We start from the raw sequence: 19,672 nt of genomic DNA, 5'->3' as shown, positions 1-19,672 counted from the left end.
GATAGACAGCACACATGTGCAGTTGTAGGGCTGATAGGGAAGCCTGAGGGGGCTTTGGGGAGTTGAAAACATTTGTTTAATGTTTGTATGTCAGCCACTTGTAAAGCTGGTAACACCACAGTCATGCAAACTCACTGTCGATGTGTAATTCTGAACTATGAAACACACAAACAAAGCTTACTGTGTTGCTCACCATCTTCTCCAACAACCACAAATGCACAGTTAGATCCTATTTCTCTTTTTAGGTAGAGGAAAATATTCCACATTTTTGCCTTTATGTGAATCTTTTATCTCCCATTTTTACCAGCACTCATTAGAGTAAGCTCGGTTGAAAGAGAGTGAAGGATGGAGTGAAGAAAGAGGGAGGGATAGATAGTGTTAGCAGGCTTCAAGGTAACATTTAGGTGGCCTAATTAGGACAGATTCGTTGTCAGCGGTGCTTTACTGTGATTGATGAATGATTCCTTCTTTGTTGGAGAGATGGAGGGAGACATGGGGGAGAAGAAGGAGTTGCAGTGTGGAGGAAACCTGTGTGTAGAGATAGAGGATGAGAGAGGTAGTGTGGAAAGAGAGCAGTTAGATGTGTGGATTTGCTGTTGAATTAAACATGAACTCCTTCATTAGGGCCAGACAAAAGGACACACCAAATACAGGAGAGGCGCGAGCACACATACACACACGCGGTTTCTGTTTCATCTCCTTCTCCCTTTACCTTGTCAAACACTCTCAAAGACTTTTCCCGGGGAATATTTTCAACCCCAAGGGAAATGTGTGTGCACCAACTTTTATTGTCTTTTGAAAAGCTGCTGAGAGAAGGAGACTTAACCCAACAAACCCCCTCTGCTCTCCTCCTCTCTAAAGATACTACCTTTACCACTGCAACAGGCTCAGCACCTGTGGCTCAAAGCACTGCGGTAATCCTCTCTTCATGGGAAACCTAATGTGACTAGACACTGAAAAAGGATGTGTAAAAGTGAATAAAATGGTTATCATACAGGCATGGGTTCTTTTGAAGTGTCTACCAACTGCTTGTGCCAAAAAAATCTGACATGCAAAGTGGCTATCAATTACAACTGTTTTATAGTGTATGTTTTACAAGTTGGATAAAGCAGTCAAATATGGGTTCAAAAATGACTTTAAGGGCAAAATAAATTCTGGATTTAGTCAGTCTGATTGTTTTTCCCCTCTATTTATCCTTCTACCTGCCTTTTTGTATGAAAACATTAATCATGTCTGTGATCAATTTTCTCCAGGGGACCATCAGATTGTGCAGCTCTATCTGAAGTCCAAGGAGACAGGCCTGGCATTCGCTAACACCAGTTTTGTCTTCTACAACTGTAGCGTGCACAAGTCGTAAGTCCAAGTCTACTTCAGGTTTAGGTCTTTGTAGAGCAAGATTGGTATGTGTCTTGTCTTGTATCTTGGTAGCCATTTCATAATCTCTCTTCTTTGCTTTCTCCCTTCAGGTGTCTGTCTTGTGTGAGCAGTCCTTACCAGTGCCACTGGTGCAAATACAGGCATGACTGCACCCATGACCCTCGCACATGTTCCTTCCAGGAGGGCCGAGTGAAGAAGCCTGAGGTGAGTGCCAAGCAAAAGGCCCCAAAAAAGAGCTTGATTTAGTTCCCCCCTTTACTAAACCTCAATAGAGATTTGGAAATATCTCCTCTGCTTGCCGTTATAAAGCTAATTAAACCATAGCCCATTAAGAAAGATGTTGAAGAATCCCCTTGGTTTTAAATGTATCCATCTCCAGTCTGTTTGAGCCAGCTAAGTAATAAAACATGGTGATAAAAAATTAAGGGAAGTGTTTGGCAACACGAGACTAACAGCCATCATTTTGAGGTTTCACGTGCAAAAGAAGAGTTGTGTTAAAAGGACTGAGACACCTTTCAGCTGTAGTGCTTCCATCTGGCGTGAGTCTCTTGGCATGTCTCGCTCTTGACTGCACATCAAAGGGCAGTGGAAACTAATAAAACGGAGCCATTTCCTCTCGCCCATCCCTATTCCCTGCAACAGCTTAGTCTGTGTGAATTATCAATAGTATTGGCAGCCAGTTCTATTCCCCTCGAAGCAGAGCCCACCGTAATTAGGCTGCTCTGCTGCAAAAGGACAAGTCACTCACTGGATGGGGGTACGTTCAGTGAATGCCCCCAACCCACCCACTCTCCTTCCTGTGAGAGAGGTCTCACTCTGATTTAGAGTCTCTGCCACAGTGGCATCCTTCAGGGCAGAGGAAAGAGGTAAAGCAGGGTTTGGGTGTATGCCTGAGTATGTGTGGAAGCTTTTATGGGTACAGTATGTCTCTGTGTCACTGTGCTTCTATGTATTTTTGCGTGTGAGCGTTTATCTGAATGCAGTTTTTACCCGTCTGTGCTCTGCCAAATCACTGTAGTTTGCAGTGGGAGGGTTTTACAGGGAGTTAGTGGCCTGTTAATCCTAGCCCGAGGTGAGCTATGATGAAGATCACTAGTGCTCATGTCTGGGCTGGCAGACGCTGCACGACGGGCAGGGACAAGCTAAGCCAGATTGCCTCCTTTGATGAGCAGTCTGCTCTCAATTGTGTTATTCCACCCATGTTTCCCCCCGAGCCATTCAACCTGCGCAGATGATATTATTTTCTTTTTTCTGCCTTTTCCATTATCCTTTTGAACCGTCTGCTTAGTCAGACCCAGGCTGGAGTCTTTGCGGGTTTACTTTTCCAATTAACTCAGGGGCTGCTGGTCAATATTGACTGAGGATAATAATGTGTGAATCCTCTCCTATTGTGCAGCAGACTAAAAGAAAACCATAAATAAAGTGGAGGGGATTTAGTATTTGCACATTAATGACATCCTCTTTTGCATGTTGTTTCAGAAAAAGCAGGTGTTTTGCAGGCTTAATGGCTTTTAATTTGCTTTTAATTAACCCTTCAAATCCAAGGTCATGTATTTACTGCCAGATTTTCTGGTTTCTTTTATAAATTAATAATTTAGACACACATGCAGAGCTTATGAACATGCAGGAGCACGTGCAGATAACCAAGGGATCACTCCCAAGATTTCACAAAAGGCAACAAGTCAACTTTGCACTGTGAAATGGGGCGGCCACTTTTTGCAGTAGATGACTTTTTGTGTACTATTACAATTAAGGGATTTCAGGCAGTGATCTGAATAATCCCTTAACACTATGCTAATGAGGGAGGCTAGGCAAATCTCCCTACTGGTTGAGCTTGTTGTTAGTATGCATGGCAGGACAGAGGTAAAGCCAGGCCTTGGTGTACAGTGGGTGCCTTTTTTGTTCAAGCCAGCAATGATATGGGCACACGGATCAGACGTATGCATGTTGGCACATAAACCAAGGCCGCGTCCCAGTTTGCCCTCCACACATCTCAAGGACTTAGCCCAGCCTAGCTTAGCATCTGAGGTGCTACATTAACAAAGAACACTGCAGCTTCACCTGGATACATGGAATAAAAAGTCAAAGATATGTAAGACGTCTGCATTGATTATAAGAGCAGGCTTTAAGTATTAACCTAATCAAAATGGTATGGTTACTATTTATATACATATATATATAAAAAAAGGTATATATAAAGGTTCATGTCAATAAATTGCCTAAGCATTGAGATATCTGGCTGTTTTTATAACACATCATTATTTTTTTTTTTGATAATTATTGGTAGTAGTAGTAGTATTAGTAGTAATATTTGTATTACTAGTTGTAGTTTTAGTTATTTCTGGATGTTCGGGTTGTTAATACATATAGTTATTTAATTAATTAGGCGAATTTAAATGAAAAAATGGCTCAACTTTAGTTTTATCCCACTGATCTTCTAAAGACTTGTTTATGTAGTCCTGACAAACTTGATGTAAAGCCATACAATTCAGTATGACAGGATGAAATATGCTGCTGTGCTATGCTGTGCTGTGTGATATAATGTGGCATGATACAAGACAGAATAAATGATAAAATGGTTCCACGCATTGCCCAGTGATGTGACACAATGCAGTAAAATACAGTACAAGCATACTATGTAAACTTAAACTAGGTAAACTTAAAACATGAAAAACACAATCACACAACACTGACATGGATAACTAAAGGCAGAATCATCATTAAAAGACATCTTCAGACTATCTGTAGTGAAAATAAAGTTCTTCATTTATGTTAATTTTGAAAACTTAGTTATGTATTGGCTTGAGTTATGAGCAAATTTTTCATCCATACATTTAGCCTGTGGCAATCTGAATCCCCTGCCAAAGGGGGGAGCTCAAATTCAGCATGAAGAGGATAATCAGGACACTGTATGATGTCCTGAGTCTTAGATTTTACCCTCTTGTAAAAAGTTAGAGACAGATCAGGTAATTTCATACCAATAGTTTCACTGGTAAGCTTAACAACATGTTCTAACTTCTTTCTATCTCCTAATGAGAGGCTACCAAACCAGGAGAAAATTGGAAAGATCAGGACAGATTCAACCATGGAGTGATAAAATCTGTCCTGGCCTTTTCCATTATCACACGGTTTGTTGTCTCTCATTGGGAGATAAAAAGAGGTATGATATGGTACAATACAATATTATAAGATGCAATGAAGTTCATTGTGATAGGATGCAACGTGATACCATAAGGCCACCATACCATAGCATACAATTCAATACAACACAGTGCAGTGCAATACAATACACTCTGTTGTCCAAATGGGAAAATTTGTTTTGCACTACAGAACTGCTTATATATTTAGCCCCTCTATTGGAGCAACTTTCAATAGAAAAGCAATAAAAAAGAAAAATCTGTACAAAGAAATGGCCTAAAGTATCCCAGAGAACCCAAATTTGTGCTTATTCACAATGTCAGGAGAAGGAGGCAGAGATTTTTGTGAAACAAAGTGAGTAGCAGCGGGGATGGAAGGAGAGCAGCAGTGTCTTTGCCCCAGGCTCTGTAGGAGATGATAAAGCAGAGGCCAGTAAACTGGAGCTACACAGTGTGTGTGAATGTGTATGCGTAAACGTGTGCTGTATGAAAACTTAAGATCCTCTTCATCTTCACACCTTACACTGCTATAATTATGGCCCTCTCTCTCTTTCTCTCTTCGCACTCAGCCCCCCCACCTCCCTTGCTTCAAACTATGCCAAGGGCTTTTACATTCACAGTTCCCACTCGGCTGCCTACTCTCTGTCACTCTCCCTATCTCCACCCTTCACACCTCCCACCAGCCTCCAATTATCAGATCTAAGTAGGTCCTGGAGAAGAAAAGGAGCCAGGAAAGAGAGGAGGGACAAATCAGTGAGAGGGAGTTGATAAGAGAAATGAAAAGGGTCAGTGAGATAGATAGGATGAAGAACACAGGCTGGTTTTAAATAGAGTGAGATGAGGGAGGGATAAGGCATGAGCATGATGGAGAATCAGACATGAGGTCAGAGAAAACAATGAGTCAGTGATGGGAAGAGTAGGGTTAAAGATAATTATATGGACTGAAAAAAACTGTTTTGGAGAAGTTGGAGTTATTATGTGGTGGTGGAGATGAGTCAGGCTGTTGACAGGTTCTTTTCTCTTTCTAGTGCTAGTCCTTCACAAAAAGGCGCACAATGAAATGCATAAATAAGTCTAGAATGTACTTCGTTGTCTCTCTTGCCTCCTACTGACAGATCGTATTTCTTCTTTTGTAAGGATGAGAAATTTTAAAGGGTCGTTTCACTCATATTAAAAACCCCTTTTTCACTTTTCTCTGTTTACTTGTGAATAATATGCTGAGCATTTTTGGTATGTCTGCCTCAGAGTTTTCTGTCTTTCCACCAATTTAATGAGGTTAAATGAAAAGTTGTTTTTTGGGCAACAAAAATAGTGAAAAAAAAACTTTCATTTCTGAAAAATCACTGTTACATTGAATAATCCATTTAGCGTTGTGCCAGAAGGAAATGGTACAACAGAAAACCTTTTTTCATCATTTTTATGAATAAACTTAGCCCCATTATGGAGAGAAATGGTAAAAATGATTTTTAATTATGCAAAACAGTACACAGGCTTTATGTTATCACTGTTCAAGCATTTCTCACTTCACCCACCTAACTAATCCTCCACCTATTGGTAGGAATCATTAATAGCACTGAGCCCTCTGGAGAGAAAGTCACACATTTAAATGGTCTAGTGTAGTGCTATTTAAGTACTGTGTTTGTGTGTAAACGCAGGCTGTGGTTACCGTCTATCTCTTATTTACTGCTCTCCACTCACTGGTGGTTGGGGGGGTGTTGCGCAGAAGTCAGTGCACTAACATTAAATCAACTTAACGTTGACATAAATCTCAACAGGCGACAACAAGCAGTACTGCCAGCACCACCTGCATCGGTAGCCAACTAGCATATACATGTGTTTGTCCAAACCAGTGAAAGCCCATTTGGCCTGAGGGACTGCTGGCAACAAATGCAGCATGTCTGACTGTGTATGGTTGCATACAAACAGCAAAATCTGTGCTAAGTAGGAGAAAAAAACACTGGCAACAAAGAGCTTACACAGTTGTTTGTAGATTCTCAGACACATTATTAATTTTTTATTGTTGTTGAGGAAAATAGGGGATCTGTTTTTGTATTTTGCTGTCTTTTCTGTCAGACAATTATGGTAGTTGTACTCTGTAGGAGCAGGGGAAGTCTGATTCACAATTACAGGAAACATGGTTGGGGCTTTAGATACATTTATATGTATAATTATTTTGGATTATATACCTAGTAGAAACCTCAGAGAGGGGTATACAATGAGAAGTGGAAAAACAAATTACTCTGATGTTTGTGAAGAGAGGTGTTAATGAAACAGTGTGCCCGTGTGCTTGTTTGTGCAGTCAGCAGCTGTTGAAAGTTGCTATTTGAAGTTTCTGTGACATGTTGACATAAAGGCAGATGATGCAAGAGATGCAGTCTAACTCTGTAATGAGATATCAGGACTACAGTTCATTCTTAATACGTGTTTGGGGGCATACGGTAACATGTCAGTGAGTGTTGGCCTTTAAAAATCTGATCCTTTTGGTGAGTATTTTTGAGGCTAAGGGTTTCAAACAGTCACATGAATGTGAGCTGCAGTGCCCTGTTGTGTGCACAATCCTATCACATAATCACCATATGCCCCTATCAGTGAAGATCTGCAACTTCAAGTTCTGGCTTTATTCACTGTCATCCTCCAGTGCCTCCTGTGCCCTCTTTTCCACAAACCAGATCAAATGTATTGTCCCTTTTGTTCAAGTGTATTAACTGGAAGAGATGTGATTAAAAAAGGATTGCATCTCTCTTTGCTCTTTCACTCATTTCCATTCTTCAAATACAACCGCTTCTTACTTAGGAAAATGAGATTTGGAAGAGCAAACACGCGTGCAGAACCTCTCCCTCCGTCTCCAGCGCTTGCTGAACCCACTCACCCTGCTTGTCATTTATCTATAATGACTTTGTGAATAGTGTCACAGAACGTTCCCCTCTCTCTCACCATGCAGCCACCCAGTCAGTCACTCAGCCTAACCCAATCAAGTGGCTTTTAATGAACTTCAAACAAGTGTTATCACCCAGTTCACCGTGCGCTATGCTTCACCCCCCAACTCCTTCCATGCAGGGGCTCAACTTATCTTCACTCCTCTCCCCCTCTTTGACATTCCTAAGCTCTTGCTGTCATGTACGCTTTATGGTATTCTTTGCCTCTTTCTGTTCTTTTGTTGTTCCTCCCTCTTATTTTGCCCTTTTTCCTTTAGCTATGAAACAGTTTAGGGGAGTTCTGCTCTCTTTTTACTGTCTTCAGTCTCTTTTAACCCACCTCTCCCAGTGGCTTTTTACTTTTTCAGTCTTTGCTGTACTGCACCTTTTCTCCTCCTGGTCCAATCTTATCACCTATCCTACTTCTGTTTCCTCTCCTCCTCATCTATTGGTGCTCTAAATTTAGCCACCTCCTCACACCTGAATTGATTGGCTGTTAATTTTAGACCTCGAATCGCTAAGTGACTCATCTCCCTCTCTTTGAGTCCCTCTTTCTGTCATTCATTCTTGACTAATTACTGTGTAGGCAGAAATCAATCTTATTTAGATCCATCAGTGGCATCTTTTGCTTAATGAACACAAACATGAGCACCAGCATGGAAAACCAAGCTAAAAACTCATATTTTTGCTGTCATTGTATCAGTAATGCTCCCATCCTGTAAATAATAAATGTGGAGTACCCACTGAGTTGGCCCTTCACTCAAAGTGAATGATATCAGGTCCTGTCCAATCAAAAATACTCCAATGATCTTGACCCAACAGGAACTGTCACAAAACAAGCACAACAAATGCTACTTTTTAAAATAGTGCACACTGAAGTGCCTCTTCCATTCAATTAAACCAATACTGGTGGAGTACTGTTTGGTACTGTAGTTGATGAGTTAGATAATGAGATTGTCGTCACCATGGTTGGAATATTCCTAGTGCAATTAGCAGTCATCCCCAGTGTCTATGAATACATTCAGCTCAACCTTTTTCATTATCATTTCTACCCTAGTGCAATGCCACAAGTGTGTGGCTTTGACATTAGGGAGCAACAGCAACATCTTTGTTGTTTTAAAACTTCTATTTAATTGCAATGATCTCAAGCTAGTTACGACTTGTTACTAGCTTGAGATCAGGTTAGGAAGGGAAAAGCAGCTCAAGCCCAATTTGACATAGACTCTGTGGACAAAGGTAAGGCAAGGCAAGGCAAGTTTATTTGTATAGCACATTTCAGCAACAAGGCAATTCAGAGTGCTTCACACAGGACATTAAAATACAATGACAAAGGAGAAAAAGAAACACAATGAAAGCATTTTAAACGAAGCATGTAAAAGGTGATTAAAAACAGCAAATAAGACCCACAAAAGATAAAAACAATGTTTCACATTTCTGGCCAATACCAGAATCTTAACATGTAATCACTCTTATGTCCATTAAATCTATGTATATTGAAATTAAAATGTTATAATAAGAAAAGGTGACTAAAATAGCGAAAGTAGAAAATTTGAAAAGTATAGCGTTTTTAGTCAAAGGCAGCAGTGAACAGGTGTGTCTTCGACCTTGATTTAAAAGAACTCAAACTCTCAGCAGACCTAATGGTTTTTGGGAGTGTGTTCCAGATATATGGAGCATAGAAACTGAACACTGATTCTCCATGTTTAGTTCTGACTTTAGGGACAGAGAGCAGACCTGCACCAGACGACCTGAGCAGTCTGGATGGTTCATACTGGACTAGAAGATCTCTGATGTATTTTGGGCCTGAACCATTCAGTGCTTTATAAGCTAACAGGAGTATCTTAAAGTCTATTCTCTGAGAGACAGGGAGCCAGTGTAGAGACCTCAGTCAATCAGACAGCTGCAGCGTTCTGGATCAGCTGCAGCTGTCTGATTGACTTTTTAGGCAGACCAGTAAAGATACTGTTACAGTAGTTAACTCGACTAAAGATAAATGCATGAACCAGTTTTTCAAGGTCTTGCTCTGACATTAGTCCTTTAATTCTAGAAATGTTCTTGAGGTGATAATATGCTGACTTTGTAATTGTTTTTATGTGGCTTTTAAAATTCAGGTCTGAATCCATGACAACGCCCAGATTTCTGGCCAGGTTTGAGGTTTTTAACTGAAGTGACAGGAGATGCATGCTGATTTTAAGAGATTCCTCCTTGGGTCCAAAAACAACTACCTCAGTTTTTTGTCTGTTTAACTGAAGAAAATTATGGCACATCCATTTGATACATGGACATGTAGAGCTGTGTGCCATCTGCATAGTTATGGTAATTTATTTTGTTGTTTTCTATGATCTGAGCAAGTGGAAGCATGTAGATGTTAAACAGAAGAGGCCCCAGGATGGAGCCTTGGGCGACTCCACATATAATTTTGGTCTGCTCCGATTTAAATTTACCTATTGACACAAAATAATCCCTGTCCTTTAAGTAGGATGCAAATCAATCAAGAACTGTGCCAGACAGTCCCACCCAGTTTTCCAGTCGGTCATTTAATGTATTATGGTCGACTGTGTCGAATGCAGCACTGAGGTCCAATAGATTATTTGCTGTAGATTATAAATGTGTAGTTTCTCTCTATAGATGCCAAAATTAATCTGGAGATATGTTTTTCGCCACCTGCGTTCAGATTTTCAGCATTCTCTTTTTTCATTTTTCACCATCATGGCATTTTCTCCATGGAGATCTTTTCTTGCTAGAGACAACCTTTAACTTAATGGGAGCAATGGAGTCACTAACCTTTAACATTTTAGAATTAAAGTTATCTACCAGCTCACTGACTGGACTACAGGGCAGGGTGGCTGTGGGAGAAAAAAGGTTGTTAAACATTTCACTGGTGTTTTCAGTAATGCATCGTTTCATGATAACTTCTCTCTGATTACTTGTATGCACAGAGATCATGCTCTCAAAGAAGACACAGCAGTGATCAGACAGGGCCACATCACTCACAACAACCTTGTGTATGTTCAGACCCTTGGAGATAAGCAGGTCCAGAGTGTGCCCTCTATAATGTGTGGGCTCTGACACATGCTGACTCAGCCCAAAGCTGTCAAGGGTACAGTACAGTTCTTTAGCCCCTCTGTCCAGGGGGTTGTCAACATGGATGTTAAAATCACCAATAATGATTATACAGTCATATTCAATACAGATTATGGACAGCAGTTCATTGAAATCATCAAAAAAAATCTGCACAGTGTTTAGGTGGCCTGTAAACATTTAGTAACATGGCTCGAGGGCAGGACTTCAGCTGAAGAGCCACATATTCAAAGGTAGAAAAATTACTGAAAGATAATTTTTTAACTTGGAAAGAGTTCTTGAATAAAACTGCCACTCCACCTCCTCTCCAATTCACTCTGGCCTCACTAATTAAACTATAGTTGGGAGGGGTTGACTCAATAAGAACAGCTGTGCTGTTATTTTGATCCAACCAAGTCTCAGTTAAAAATATAAAATCAAGGGTTGTGCTCAGTGATAAAATCACTGATTAAAAAGGTTTTTCCAGCCAGAGATCTAATGTTCAATAAAGCAAGTCTTGGTGTTGTAGGAACACCCTCTATAATTTTTGGAACGGACTGCGATTCACAGGGAATAAGTTTCAAGTTTGACAATCTTGTGCCGTCATTTTTGTGCCCCCCGTTTCTTAGCACATTCACCTTTGTTTTTCTATGACCAATCAAGACAGGAGTTTTCCAACCTGCTTACATACAGGGCCCCAGCTTGACCTGCGATAATCTCGCAGCCTGGACCCAGAACACATGAGTCTGTACTTGTAATATTTTGAACACAGGCAGCCTTATCTTCCTTGTCGGTCTGAGGAGACAGTACATGATGCTTCCTCTGAGGGACGGGGGGCAGCTGGGCGACAGGGCTTTGGAGCCTGTGTTGGAGGTGGTGGAGATGGTCGATGTGATCTTAGTCCAGCATTGACCAGCTCCTTCATCTGGTCAGTGAACTCCAAGTGGGGTGAGAAGAGAGAAAAGGAGAGTAAGGTGGGAGAGGGACCTGGTTCGGGTTTGAAGGGGTGAGGCAGGTGGACCATCATGGATGCTGTGGTTGTTAAGGGGGATGGAGGCCTTTGGAGACCCCTCCTCCTCTAGACTCTGTCCCCTCTTTGACTCAGAGCGCTCCTTGGGTGGGGGTGAATGTTGTTCCTCTTCAAGGTTTTTTATTCAGCTTTGTTTTGTCTTTCTTCCCGGCTGAATCCTTTTGTTTGAAGTCTTTGGCAGAGGTGACTGATGAGTGACACAGGAAGTAAAATAGTTTAGAGGCCAACAATTTTACTCCTGGCTTGTTCAGGAAAAGTCAATTTGCTTTAAAAAGATGTCTGTGCTCCCAGAAGATATGGAAATGTTCAATAAAATGCACTGAATGGGCAGTACATGCAGTCAAAAGCCACTTATTTAGTGCCCACAACCTGCTGAATCTCTCCTCTGCATTTCTGACCGGTGGTATAGGTCCGCTGATAAGGACATCCGCTTTCACAGAGCTCACTGTATTCAACAGCTCAGTGAATTCCTGTTTTAGCACTTCAGACTGTTGTTTAGCAACATTATTTGACCCTACATGTATTATGATGTTCTTTGCGGTTGGATGTTCAGCCGCGATATGCAGAATCCTTTCCGTCATGTTGGAAACCATATCTTTGGGGAAACAGATCACTTTGGTGTTTTTAATGCACATCCTCTGTAAGTCTCTAATAGCATTGTTACTCACGATCAAAGGTTGAGGCCCAGGCTTCAGCCTTCCCCGTAGCTTTGCTGTTTGACATGCTGTCAGTCCTTACCCCGCTGTCTGAGGATGGATGGTCTGACGGAGATGCAGGGTCCTTCATCAGTGGAGAATATCTGTTGTGCAGCTCAATACTTGGTTGTTTTTGAGGTTTGTTGCTCATCCTCCCTTTTGCAGCTTTCCACGGTTGTGTCCTTCCAGATACAGGGGTTGAGGAGGCACTTCACCTGGGAGGGAGTGCAGGCCAGCCGGTCTCATCACATATCTCAGCTTGCTTTGCTCTGCCTGTTAAACATCCTCCCGTTACCCAGGGACATGATATGTTCTTTGGCTTTGCTCCAAGGTGGTTCCAGGGAGGACTACTACTTGTAGATTTATTACACAGAACAGAGCCTACCTGGTTCGTGGTAGCTTTTTCTGTGCTCGTTAGCCGTGTGTTAGCCAACTCCTGTCCACTGATTTGAGCCAATGGTAAAGTGGTGTCATTCCCACCTAGTCCATTTACTTCCGCATTAACTTCTAGGTGGTGAATTTTAGTCTTCAGCACAGCAATTTTCTGTAAAAGATTGTGGTAGTCATCTGTAGATAGAGGAGGCATCTTGAAGCTAATTAGCTTAGCTGAGCACTGCGTTTCCAAGTGCTGTAGTACAGGCTTATGCTGTTGACAGGCCACAGTCAAGTAGCACTGAAGAGGTCATAAAACATTGAAAAATGGCAAAAACTTCTTTGTCTTTCAGAAAGTATGTCTCCAGTGATTAAAGAATGTCAGAGACCTTCTGTCCGCAACTTTTAGTCCAAAATAAAAAAGATATCATAGAAAGAATGTAAGCAAAGCAGGAAAGCGTCTGCACTGTAATAAAGCAGGAAGCGGACTAAGCAGTATTCCACAGCCTGACCATTACACCAACAGGGACTGTTGACATTGCATTCAAATACTTGTACTTAAATTTGGAGGTGGCCTGCCTTTTGCAGCATTAACAGCCTCCACTCTTTGGAGAAGGCTTTCTGCAAAATTTTGTTTTTTTTTTCATGGGGATTTGTGTCCATTCATTCTGTAGAGCATTAATGGGGTCAGGCACTGAAGTTGGATGGCTTAGCTCGCCATCTCTGTTCCTATTCATCCCAAAGTTGCTCCATTAGGTTGAGGTCAGGGCTGCAAACTCATCAAACCATGTCTTTGCTTTATGCACTGGGGCACAGTCATGTTGGGCTGAAAAGGGGCCTTCCAAAAATTGTTCCCACAAAGTTGGAAGCAAAGTGTCTTGGTATGCTGAAGCATTAAGATTAGAGATAGAGGCCCCTTGCCCAAACCCTGAAAAACATCCCCATACCATTATTCATCTTGCTCCAAACTTTACGGTTGGCACAGTGCAGTCAGGCACATACCGTTCTTCTGGCATCCAGCAAACCCTGACTGCTCATCTGGCATCTGACTGACTGCTCCACAGTCCAGTGTCAGTATGTTTTACACCACTCCTTGACACTTGGCATTGAAATTGGTGATGTTTGGCTTGCATGCAGCTGCCTGGCCATAGAAACCCATTCCATGAAGCACCTGCTGCACATTAATGCCAGTGGAAGTTCAGGACTCTTTAGCTATGGAATTATCAGAACTTAGGCAACTTTTACGCCATGTGCCTAAGCAGTGTGATTTTAAATGGTCTTCCACTTCATGGCATAGTTGCTGTTGTTCCTAAACGCTGCCACTGTCTAATGATATCACTGACATTTGATTCTAGAATATCCATCAGGGATGAAATATTAAGTCTTTTTGCAAAGGTGGCAAGTCACTGAGCTCTTCAGAATGACCCGTTTTGTATCAGAAATGTTTGTAAATGGAGACTGCATGGCTAGGTGTTTGATTTTATACACATAGGGCAACAGATCTGATTAAAACTCCTGGATTTTATCATTAACAGGTGTGGCCAAATACTTGTGTCCATATAGTGTATGACTGTTACCAATACAAGTGGCTGATTGGCTTAAGAGGCAAGAGGATGTTTGGTATGATCAGTCTTTTGCGTTTGAGTATATTATGAGAAGGATCAGCAATTAATTTCAAATAAACTAAATTCATATTAAACTATACTGATATATAAACAGAATAGTTCCCATGCTTTCTTACATGTATTTGTTGTTGCACTCTTAAAAGAGACTTGAGTACTGTGTGCCTAAACTGCACATCTAATGACACTTCTCACAGCACTCAGGTGTAAAATAACATTCCCTGATTTTCTCCATTAATTAATCTAATTGTAAATATGCCTACAAGCTGGTGAGAAGAAATATAATAACACACTCTCCTGTCTTGTATCTATTTGTGTCTCTGTTTCAGGGCTGTCCCCAGCTGCTGCCTGCAGAAAGGATCCTCGTTCCTGTCAATGTGGTGAAGCCGATCACACTACGAGCAAAGAACCTCCCCCAGCCACAGTCCGGTCAGAGAGGCTACGAGTGTCTTCTGACCATCCAGGGAAACGAGCATAGAGTCCCTGCACTGCGCTTCAACAGCTCCTCGGTGCAGTGTCAAAACACCTCGGTAAGGACGAGTGTGCATGTGTGTTGTGTTTTACATGCCGGCTTCTGCAGTATATCATTAGTAGACACCAACCCCACCCACACACTAAACACAATCTCTATAAAAAACGCCCCATTTCTATAAAGTCATCCTATAAATGTGACCATAATATTTTTTCAGTCCCTCACACATACAGCCACGCACAGTTTCCACTAGATTCCCTCTCCAAGCCAGACAGTGGGCAGATGAGAGGAGAGCCTGACTTTGTGTCTCCTACACAGCCTGCCTTCATGCTTCATTCACCGACTGAATAAAACACTGACAGCAATGAAAGACTAGCATGAAAAAGGGCTTTATGCTGGTCTCGATGCTAATCGTCTGTTGGTACAATAACATCTCATCTTCCTGTCTGTCTTCATCACTCTGGAGTGAGTGTGTGCGTGTACGCAGAGATATCTGTGGGATTTGTGTGTATAATCACTGAACAATCCAAATATTGTACTTTGATTGAGTTGTGAAGGAGGGAAACTGTAATTTAGTGGAAAATTATTATTCAAGCAGCGACCCTCCATGCTGCTAGTGTTAGACAACCAAGTCTTGTTTCTTTTGGGTCTTATGTTTGAGTTCATGTGTGTAAAACCACTTGTCGATGATGCATTCATAGGAGGGTTGTGGTAGTACCTTTTAAATGTAATAGACACTCTAAAGTAGCCTCTCACTCTTTCATGCTCTCTCATATACTCTATTCATATCTCACTTTTTCCCTCCTTGGTTGCCATGGTGATAGTATTTCTACGATGGGATGGAGATGAGCAGTCTTCCCGTTGAACTGACCGTCATCTGGAACGGAGATTTCAGCATCGACAACCCCGCCCACAACAAAGGTGAGCATGCACGTAGACACAGGCATGTGAATGAAAGAATCCATTCAGCTCTTTCCTGCAGAATCCACACATACACTCACAGAGTCGACATATTCTTTTATAAACTCTCACTCTGTTCACACGTAGACACAAACGCACATTAAAGCCACTGCCTTTCCATTGTTGCCCTTGGAGCTGGTCTCCATGGCAACAAGCGGGCGGTGTGCTGAGGTGCAGCATCCATCCCCTGATGTTTCCATGTAGAGTGGTTAACTTTAACACATCCTTTAGCAAGCTTACCTCCTGTAGGTCTCTCTGCTTCCTTTCCCTGTCTCTTTCCACTTATCTGTATCCGCCGTCTGCACTGTCTGTATGTCTCACTTTAACTCTCTAAACTTTGTCTTCTTGGCTCGTCTCAAATGTCTTTTCATTTCAGCTGTTTCTCTTATTTTCTCTGTAAACATCTCACTGGCAGTTTGGCAGAACATCTATCTTTGTTGCCAACGTCTCTCTCCTTGAGTTCCTCTTTTTCTAGGTGTTTTGATTGCATAAATTTCATGTGAAATCAAGATACAAAAAGACTTAACACAAATTAAAATGGTATAATTATGGAAATTAAACTGAATTGGGAATCTAAATTTAGCACAAAATGTCAGGAAATTTGTGTTTGGTAGATATTTCTTTGCTGTAACAATGCTTATTGGCAATAAATTCGATACTGTTGTGAAGCCTGTTTATTTAGCTTTTAAATGTTGACACATTTATAAGGAACATGCAGTTGTGGGTTCTTTTTTGTGCTAAGTTTAGTAGGGCTGCTTAATTCTGGTAAAAATTATGATCATGGGTATTTGGATTGGTAATGATATAATTATTAAACATGATTACTGGATAATTTTTCAACCTCTGCATCACACGCATTTGTTAGACTTAAACACTCTTAACAGTTTAAAGTCAAGTAAAAGATAAGTGAAAAAATTAGGGATGCATGATTTTGAATTTTGGCTGATATGCCCACATTTACAAAATAACTATAGCTGATACCATACTGATATTTGAGTGTACTTCAGCCCTAAAACTTCAGTCAAGATACAATTCAAAGTTTGAGGATGAACAAATTAATACATTTGAGTCCTTAAAACACAAGTGTAAGGAATGAATATAATAAAGAAAAGACTTCAGCCAAAGTAGGTCTGTTGGTCCTTCCTGAAATGCCGCTGGCATTTTTGTTCTCAAGGTCAATATCTATAGCTGATATAGACAGATTTTTAGGGCAGAAATTTTCACATCTGCCAATACAAACAATTCACTTTTTAAGATAGTATCTGCCGATATCATGCTGATAAAATTGTATGTCCCTAGGGAAAAAAAAACAAAACTTTTAACAATAAGTAAATAAGTAAAATGATTTTTGTCATGGCTCAAATATAACCTTAAACTCTGAAATATTTACCACATAATAAAACCTATGGCCAAAAAAAGCGTAATCTGGCATGTTGCACAATAATTATCTAATCAGTATTATCCTGTTTCCATGATTGTGAGAAGCCAAAATTTTGATTGAAATTAAAACTTGATGGATTGCTTATCAATAAAATCTAGGTTAGCATATGTGATATTTATTTCATGCTGGATATACTGAGAGAGAAAGATAAAGCATACTTTATATTCCCTGCCATCCTTCTGTCATTCTCTCCTTCTTCTCAGTGTATGTATGAAATGACAGCTCACTATAGAAATTTTAAGAATTCAGCATTCAGCTGCTGAGCTTGATCCAGTTTGGCCAGTGGCGATCCACCACCATGAGTGATCCATGCTGGGGAAGGAAGGCAGCAGCATGCTGGGGGTTGTAGTTCTCTGACAGGAAAACAACTCATTTTAACCAAAGGCAGTGGAGTCAGGCATGAGAGACATATTATTAAAATGTTGATGATATGCCAACATGACACCACACTGTAAGGCAAAGTTTGTACAGTGTTTGTGTGCGTTAGCTGTTGTGTACGTGTCTGAGCTGAATGTACAAAATATATCCTTGAGCTGAGCGTGAGTGTAAAATCAAAGACACAACAGAAGTTGCAGAGAGAGACAGAGAGAGAGAGCTGCTTGAGGGAGATGCTGAGGATTCCTCTCCATCCTCCTACGTCCACTTGCCTCAGGAGGAAACATCCTCTAAGGCATCATTTGATGGACAGATCACACATGCACCTAATAGCAATTAAAAAGTAAATGCATGGCCCGTTGCCAAGGAGATGATATGTTATATGTGTGGTGGGTTGCAGAGGTTAAAGGCAGCAATGAAGGAAACAGAAAGAGAGGGAGGAAGAGAGAGGATACAGACATGATGATGGATGGGGAGATAATGAGACAGAGTTATCAACAAATGTCGCTCTCAGAATGCTTGGTTTGTTGTTCATGTATTCAAACAGCATCTGTCAGAAATTGAGAGATTCAAGTAAACAACCAAACTTTTATTTTGCTTAGAGTTTTGAAGTGTTTACCCATCATTTTGAGACTTCTGCCTCAATACATTGCATTAATTTGTGTTTAAGTGATCATTTTTACAAGGTTGCTCACGCTCTCCTTCCTCCTGCACAGTCCATCTCTACAAGTGCGACGCCCAGCGAGGAAGCTGCGGTCTGTGTCTGAAGGCCGACCCGCTGTTTGGATGCGTTTGGTGTAAAGGAGAGAACCGCTGCACCCTCAAGCAACACTGCCCCCACCCTGAGAACCAGTGGCTGGAGCACAATGGCATCAACAGCAAATGCACCCACCCACGGATCACACAGGTGGGACACACCTGGACTCACATGCGTCAGTGTTCCTAGATTTAGTGCATTCAGTTTTAATGTGCAGTTTCACATCTCAACTTACCAAAGTTGATTTACTAGAGTCATAACCATCAAGGACATAGGAATCTCTGGAAACTGATTTCATATTTTCTCTAAATGGCAGATATTTTTCTCTGATGTCAAACTTAAAGTGGAAAGTGAGAATACTGTCATACTATAGTGCTGTTTTCAAGGTGCATTAGTCGTAGAAACATGGTGAAACTGGCAATATTTCATTGGTAAAATGTCTCTAAACTGATCAGAAAATTAAAAAAAAACATCTAATAGAGACAATCTAAATGGTGTAAGCCATATTTTAGTCAGTTTAACACAATACTGTTGGAAAGGCATACATTAGTAGTTAATTGAAATGTTGGCCATAGCTAATGCTTAGCAACCTCAGGGGAAATGTTGGAAAACAGTAGGAAAGGCACACATTCCCAGCTAACAGGAACATTCTCATCATACATTTTATCATTTTACTGCAAAATAGATTTACAGTTAGGTTAGTCAAGCAGCATGTATTGATTTTCCAAGGAGAGCATAGGTAGAAACACCCAATATGGATAGAAACATTTAGGACAATGTGTATTGAATGCAATAAAATTAAACCAAAAGCAATGAATCCATAGTAGCAAGAATCTCAGTATGAGGGTGCAGCAAGCCTTATGCTATGAAGGAGGAGGCTTGACATGCTTCCAGTATGCATAATCTTTCTCAGAGTTGTCCTTAGCATACTTTATCCCAACTTGAAGGTGTCTCTTCTGCAGAAGTGGAGTTTTCTTGATTTTCCTTGAATAATTTTCCTGTCTTGCTTATAGATTGAACATGAAAAGAGAACAAACAAAGGAGTAGTCATTTAAGACTTACAAGGATACATATCAATCTCAATCAGTTATCAGTCAACTCTGCACAGTCGCTCACAAACCCCCAATTTAACCCTGTGTGCACCTGAAAACCACAGACATTGTGTGTGGCAAATAGACTTGACCTGTGCAAGACGTATAGGAGGGGCAATAGCAGATGGGATATGGGTCAGTGAGATGAAGGATACAGGGATACAAAGAAAAGATGGATGGAGAGATGCCCAGCTGAAGGGAGAGGAGGATGGATTGGGTCAACATAAAGGAGAGGTAGTGATGGATGCGAGGGCTGTGCTGGAATAGAGGCGCATGAGGCTAAAGGGGTGGAAAAGACCCCATTTCTTCCATGATGGATATGATAGAAGGTCTTCTCTGCATCCTTTTCCTGAAGAGGAGAGTTAGAG

The 19,672-nt window shown here is 41.1% G+C and overlaps 1 protein-coding gene across 2 annotated transcripts in view; it reads left to right on the top strand.

Moving 5' to 3' along the window:
• The window catches only part of plxna4 (plexin A4), a 283,307-nt gene that overhangs the window by 204,969 nt on the left and 58,666 nt on the right, over positions 1–19,672 (top strand). For both annotated transcript variants that reach the window (XM_041780599.1, XM_041780598.1), the window contains exons 8-12: positions 1,254–1,353; positions 1,467–1,581; positions 14,538–14,738; positions 15,505–15,601; positions 18,173–18,363. In XM_041780599.1, coding sequence (XP_041636533.1) covers positions 1,254–1,353; positions 1,467–1,581; positions 14,538–14,738; positions 15,505–15,601; positions 18,173–18,363 — 704 coding nt within the window. The remainder of the gene's footprint in view (positions 1–1,253; positions 1,354–1,466; positions 1,582–14,537; positions 14,739–15,504; positions 15,602–18,172; positions 18,364–19,672) is intronic.

Source organism: Cheilinus undulatus, linkage group 23 (assembly GCF_018320785.1).
Source record: "Cheilinus undulatus linkage group 23, ASM1832078v1, whole genome shotgun sequence".
Lineage (NCBI taxonomy): Eukaryota > Metazoa > Chordata > Actinopteri > Labriformes > Labridae > Cheilinus > Cheilinus undulatus.
This window is presented reverse-complemented; position numbering and strand designations above follow the sequence as displayed.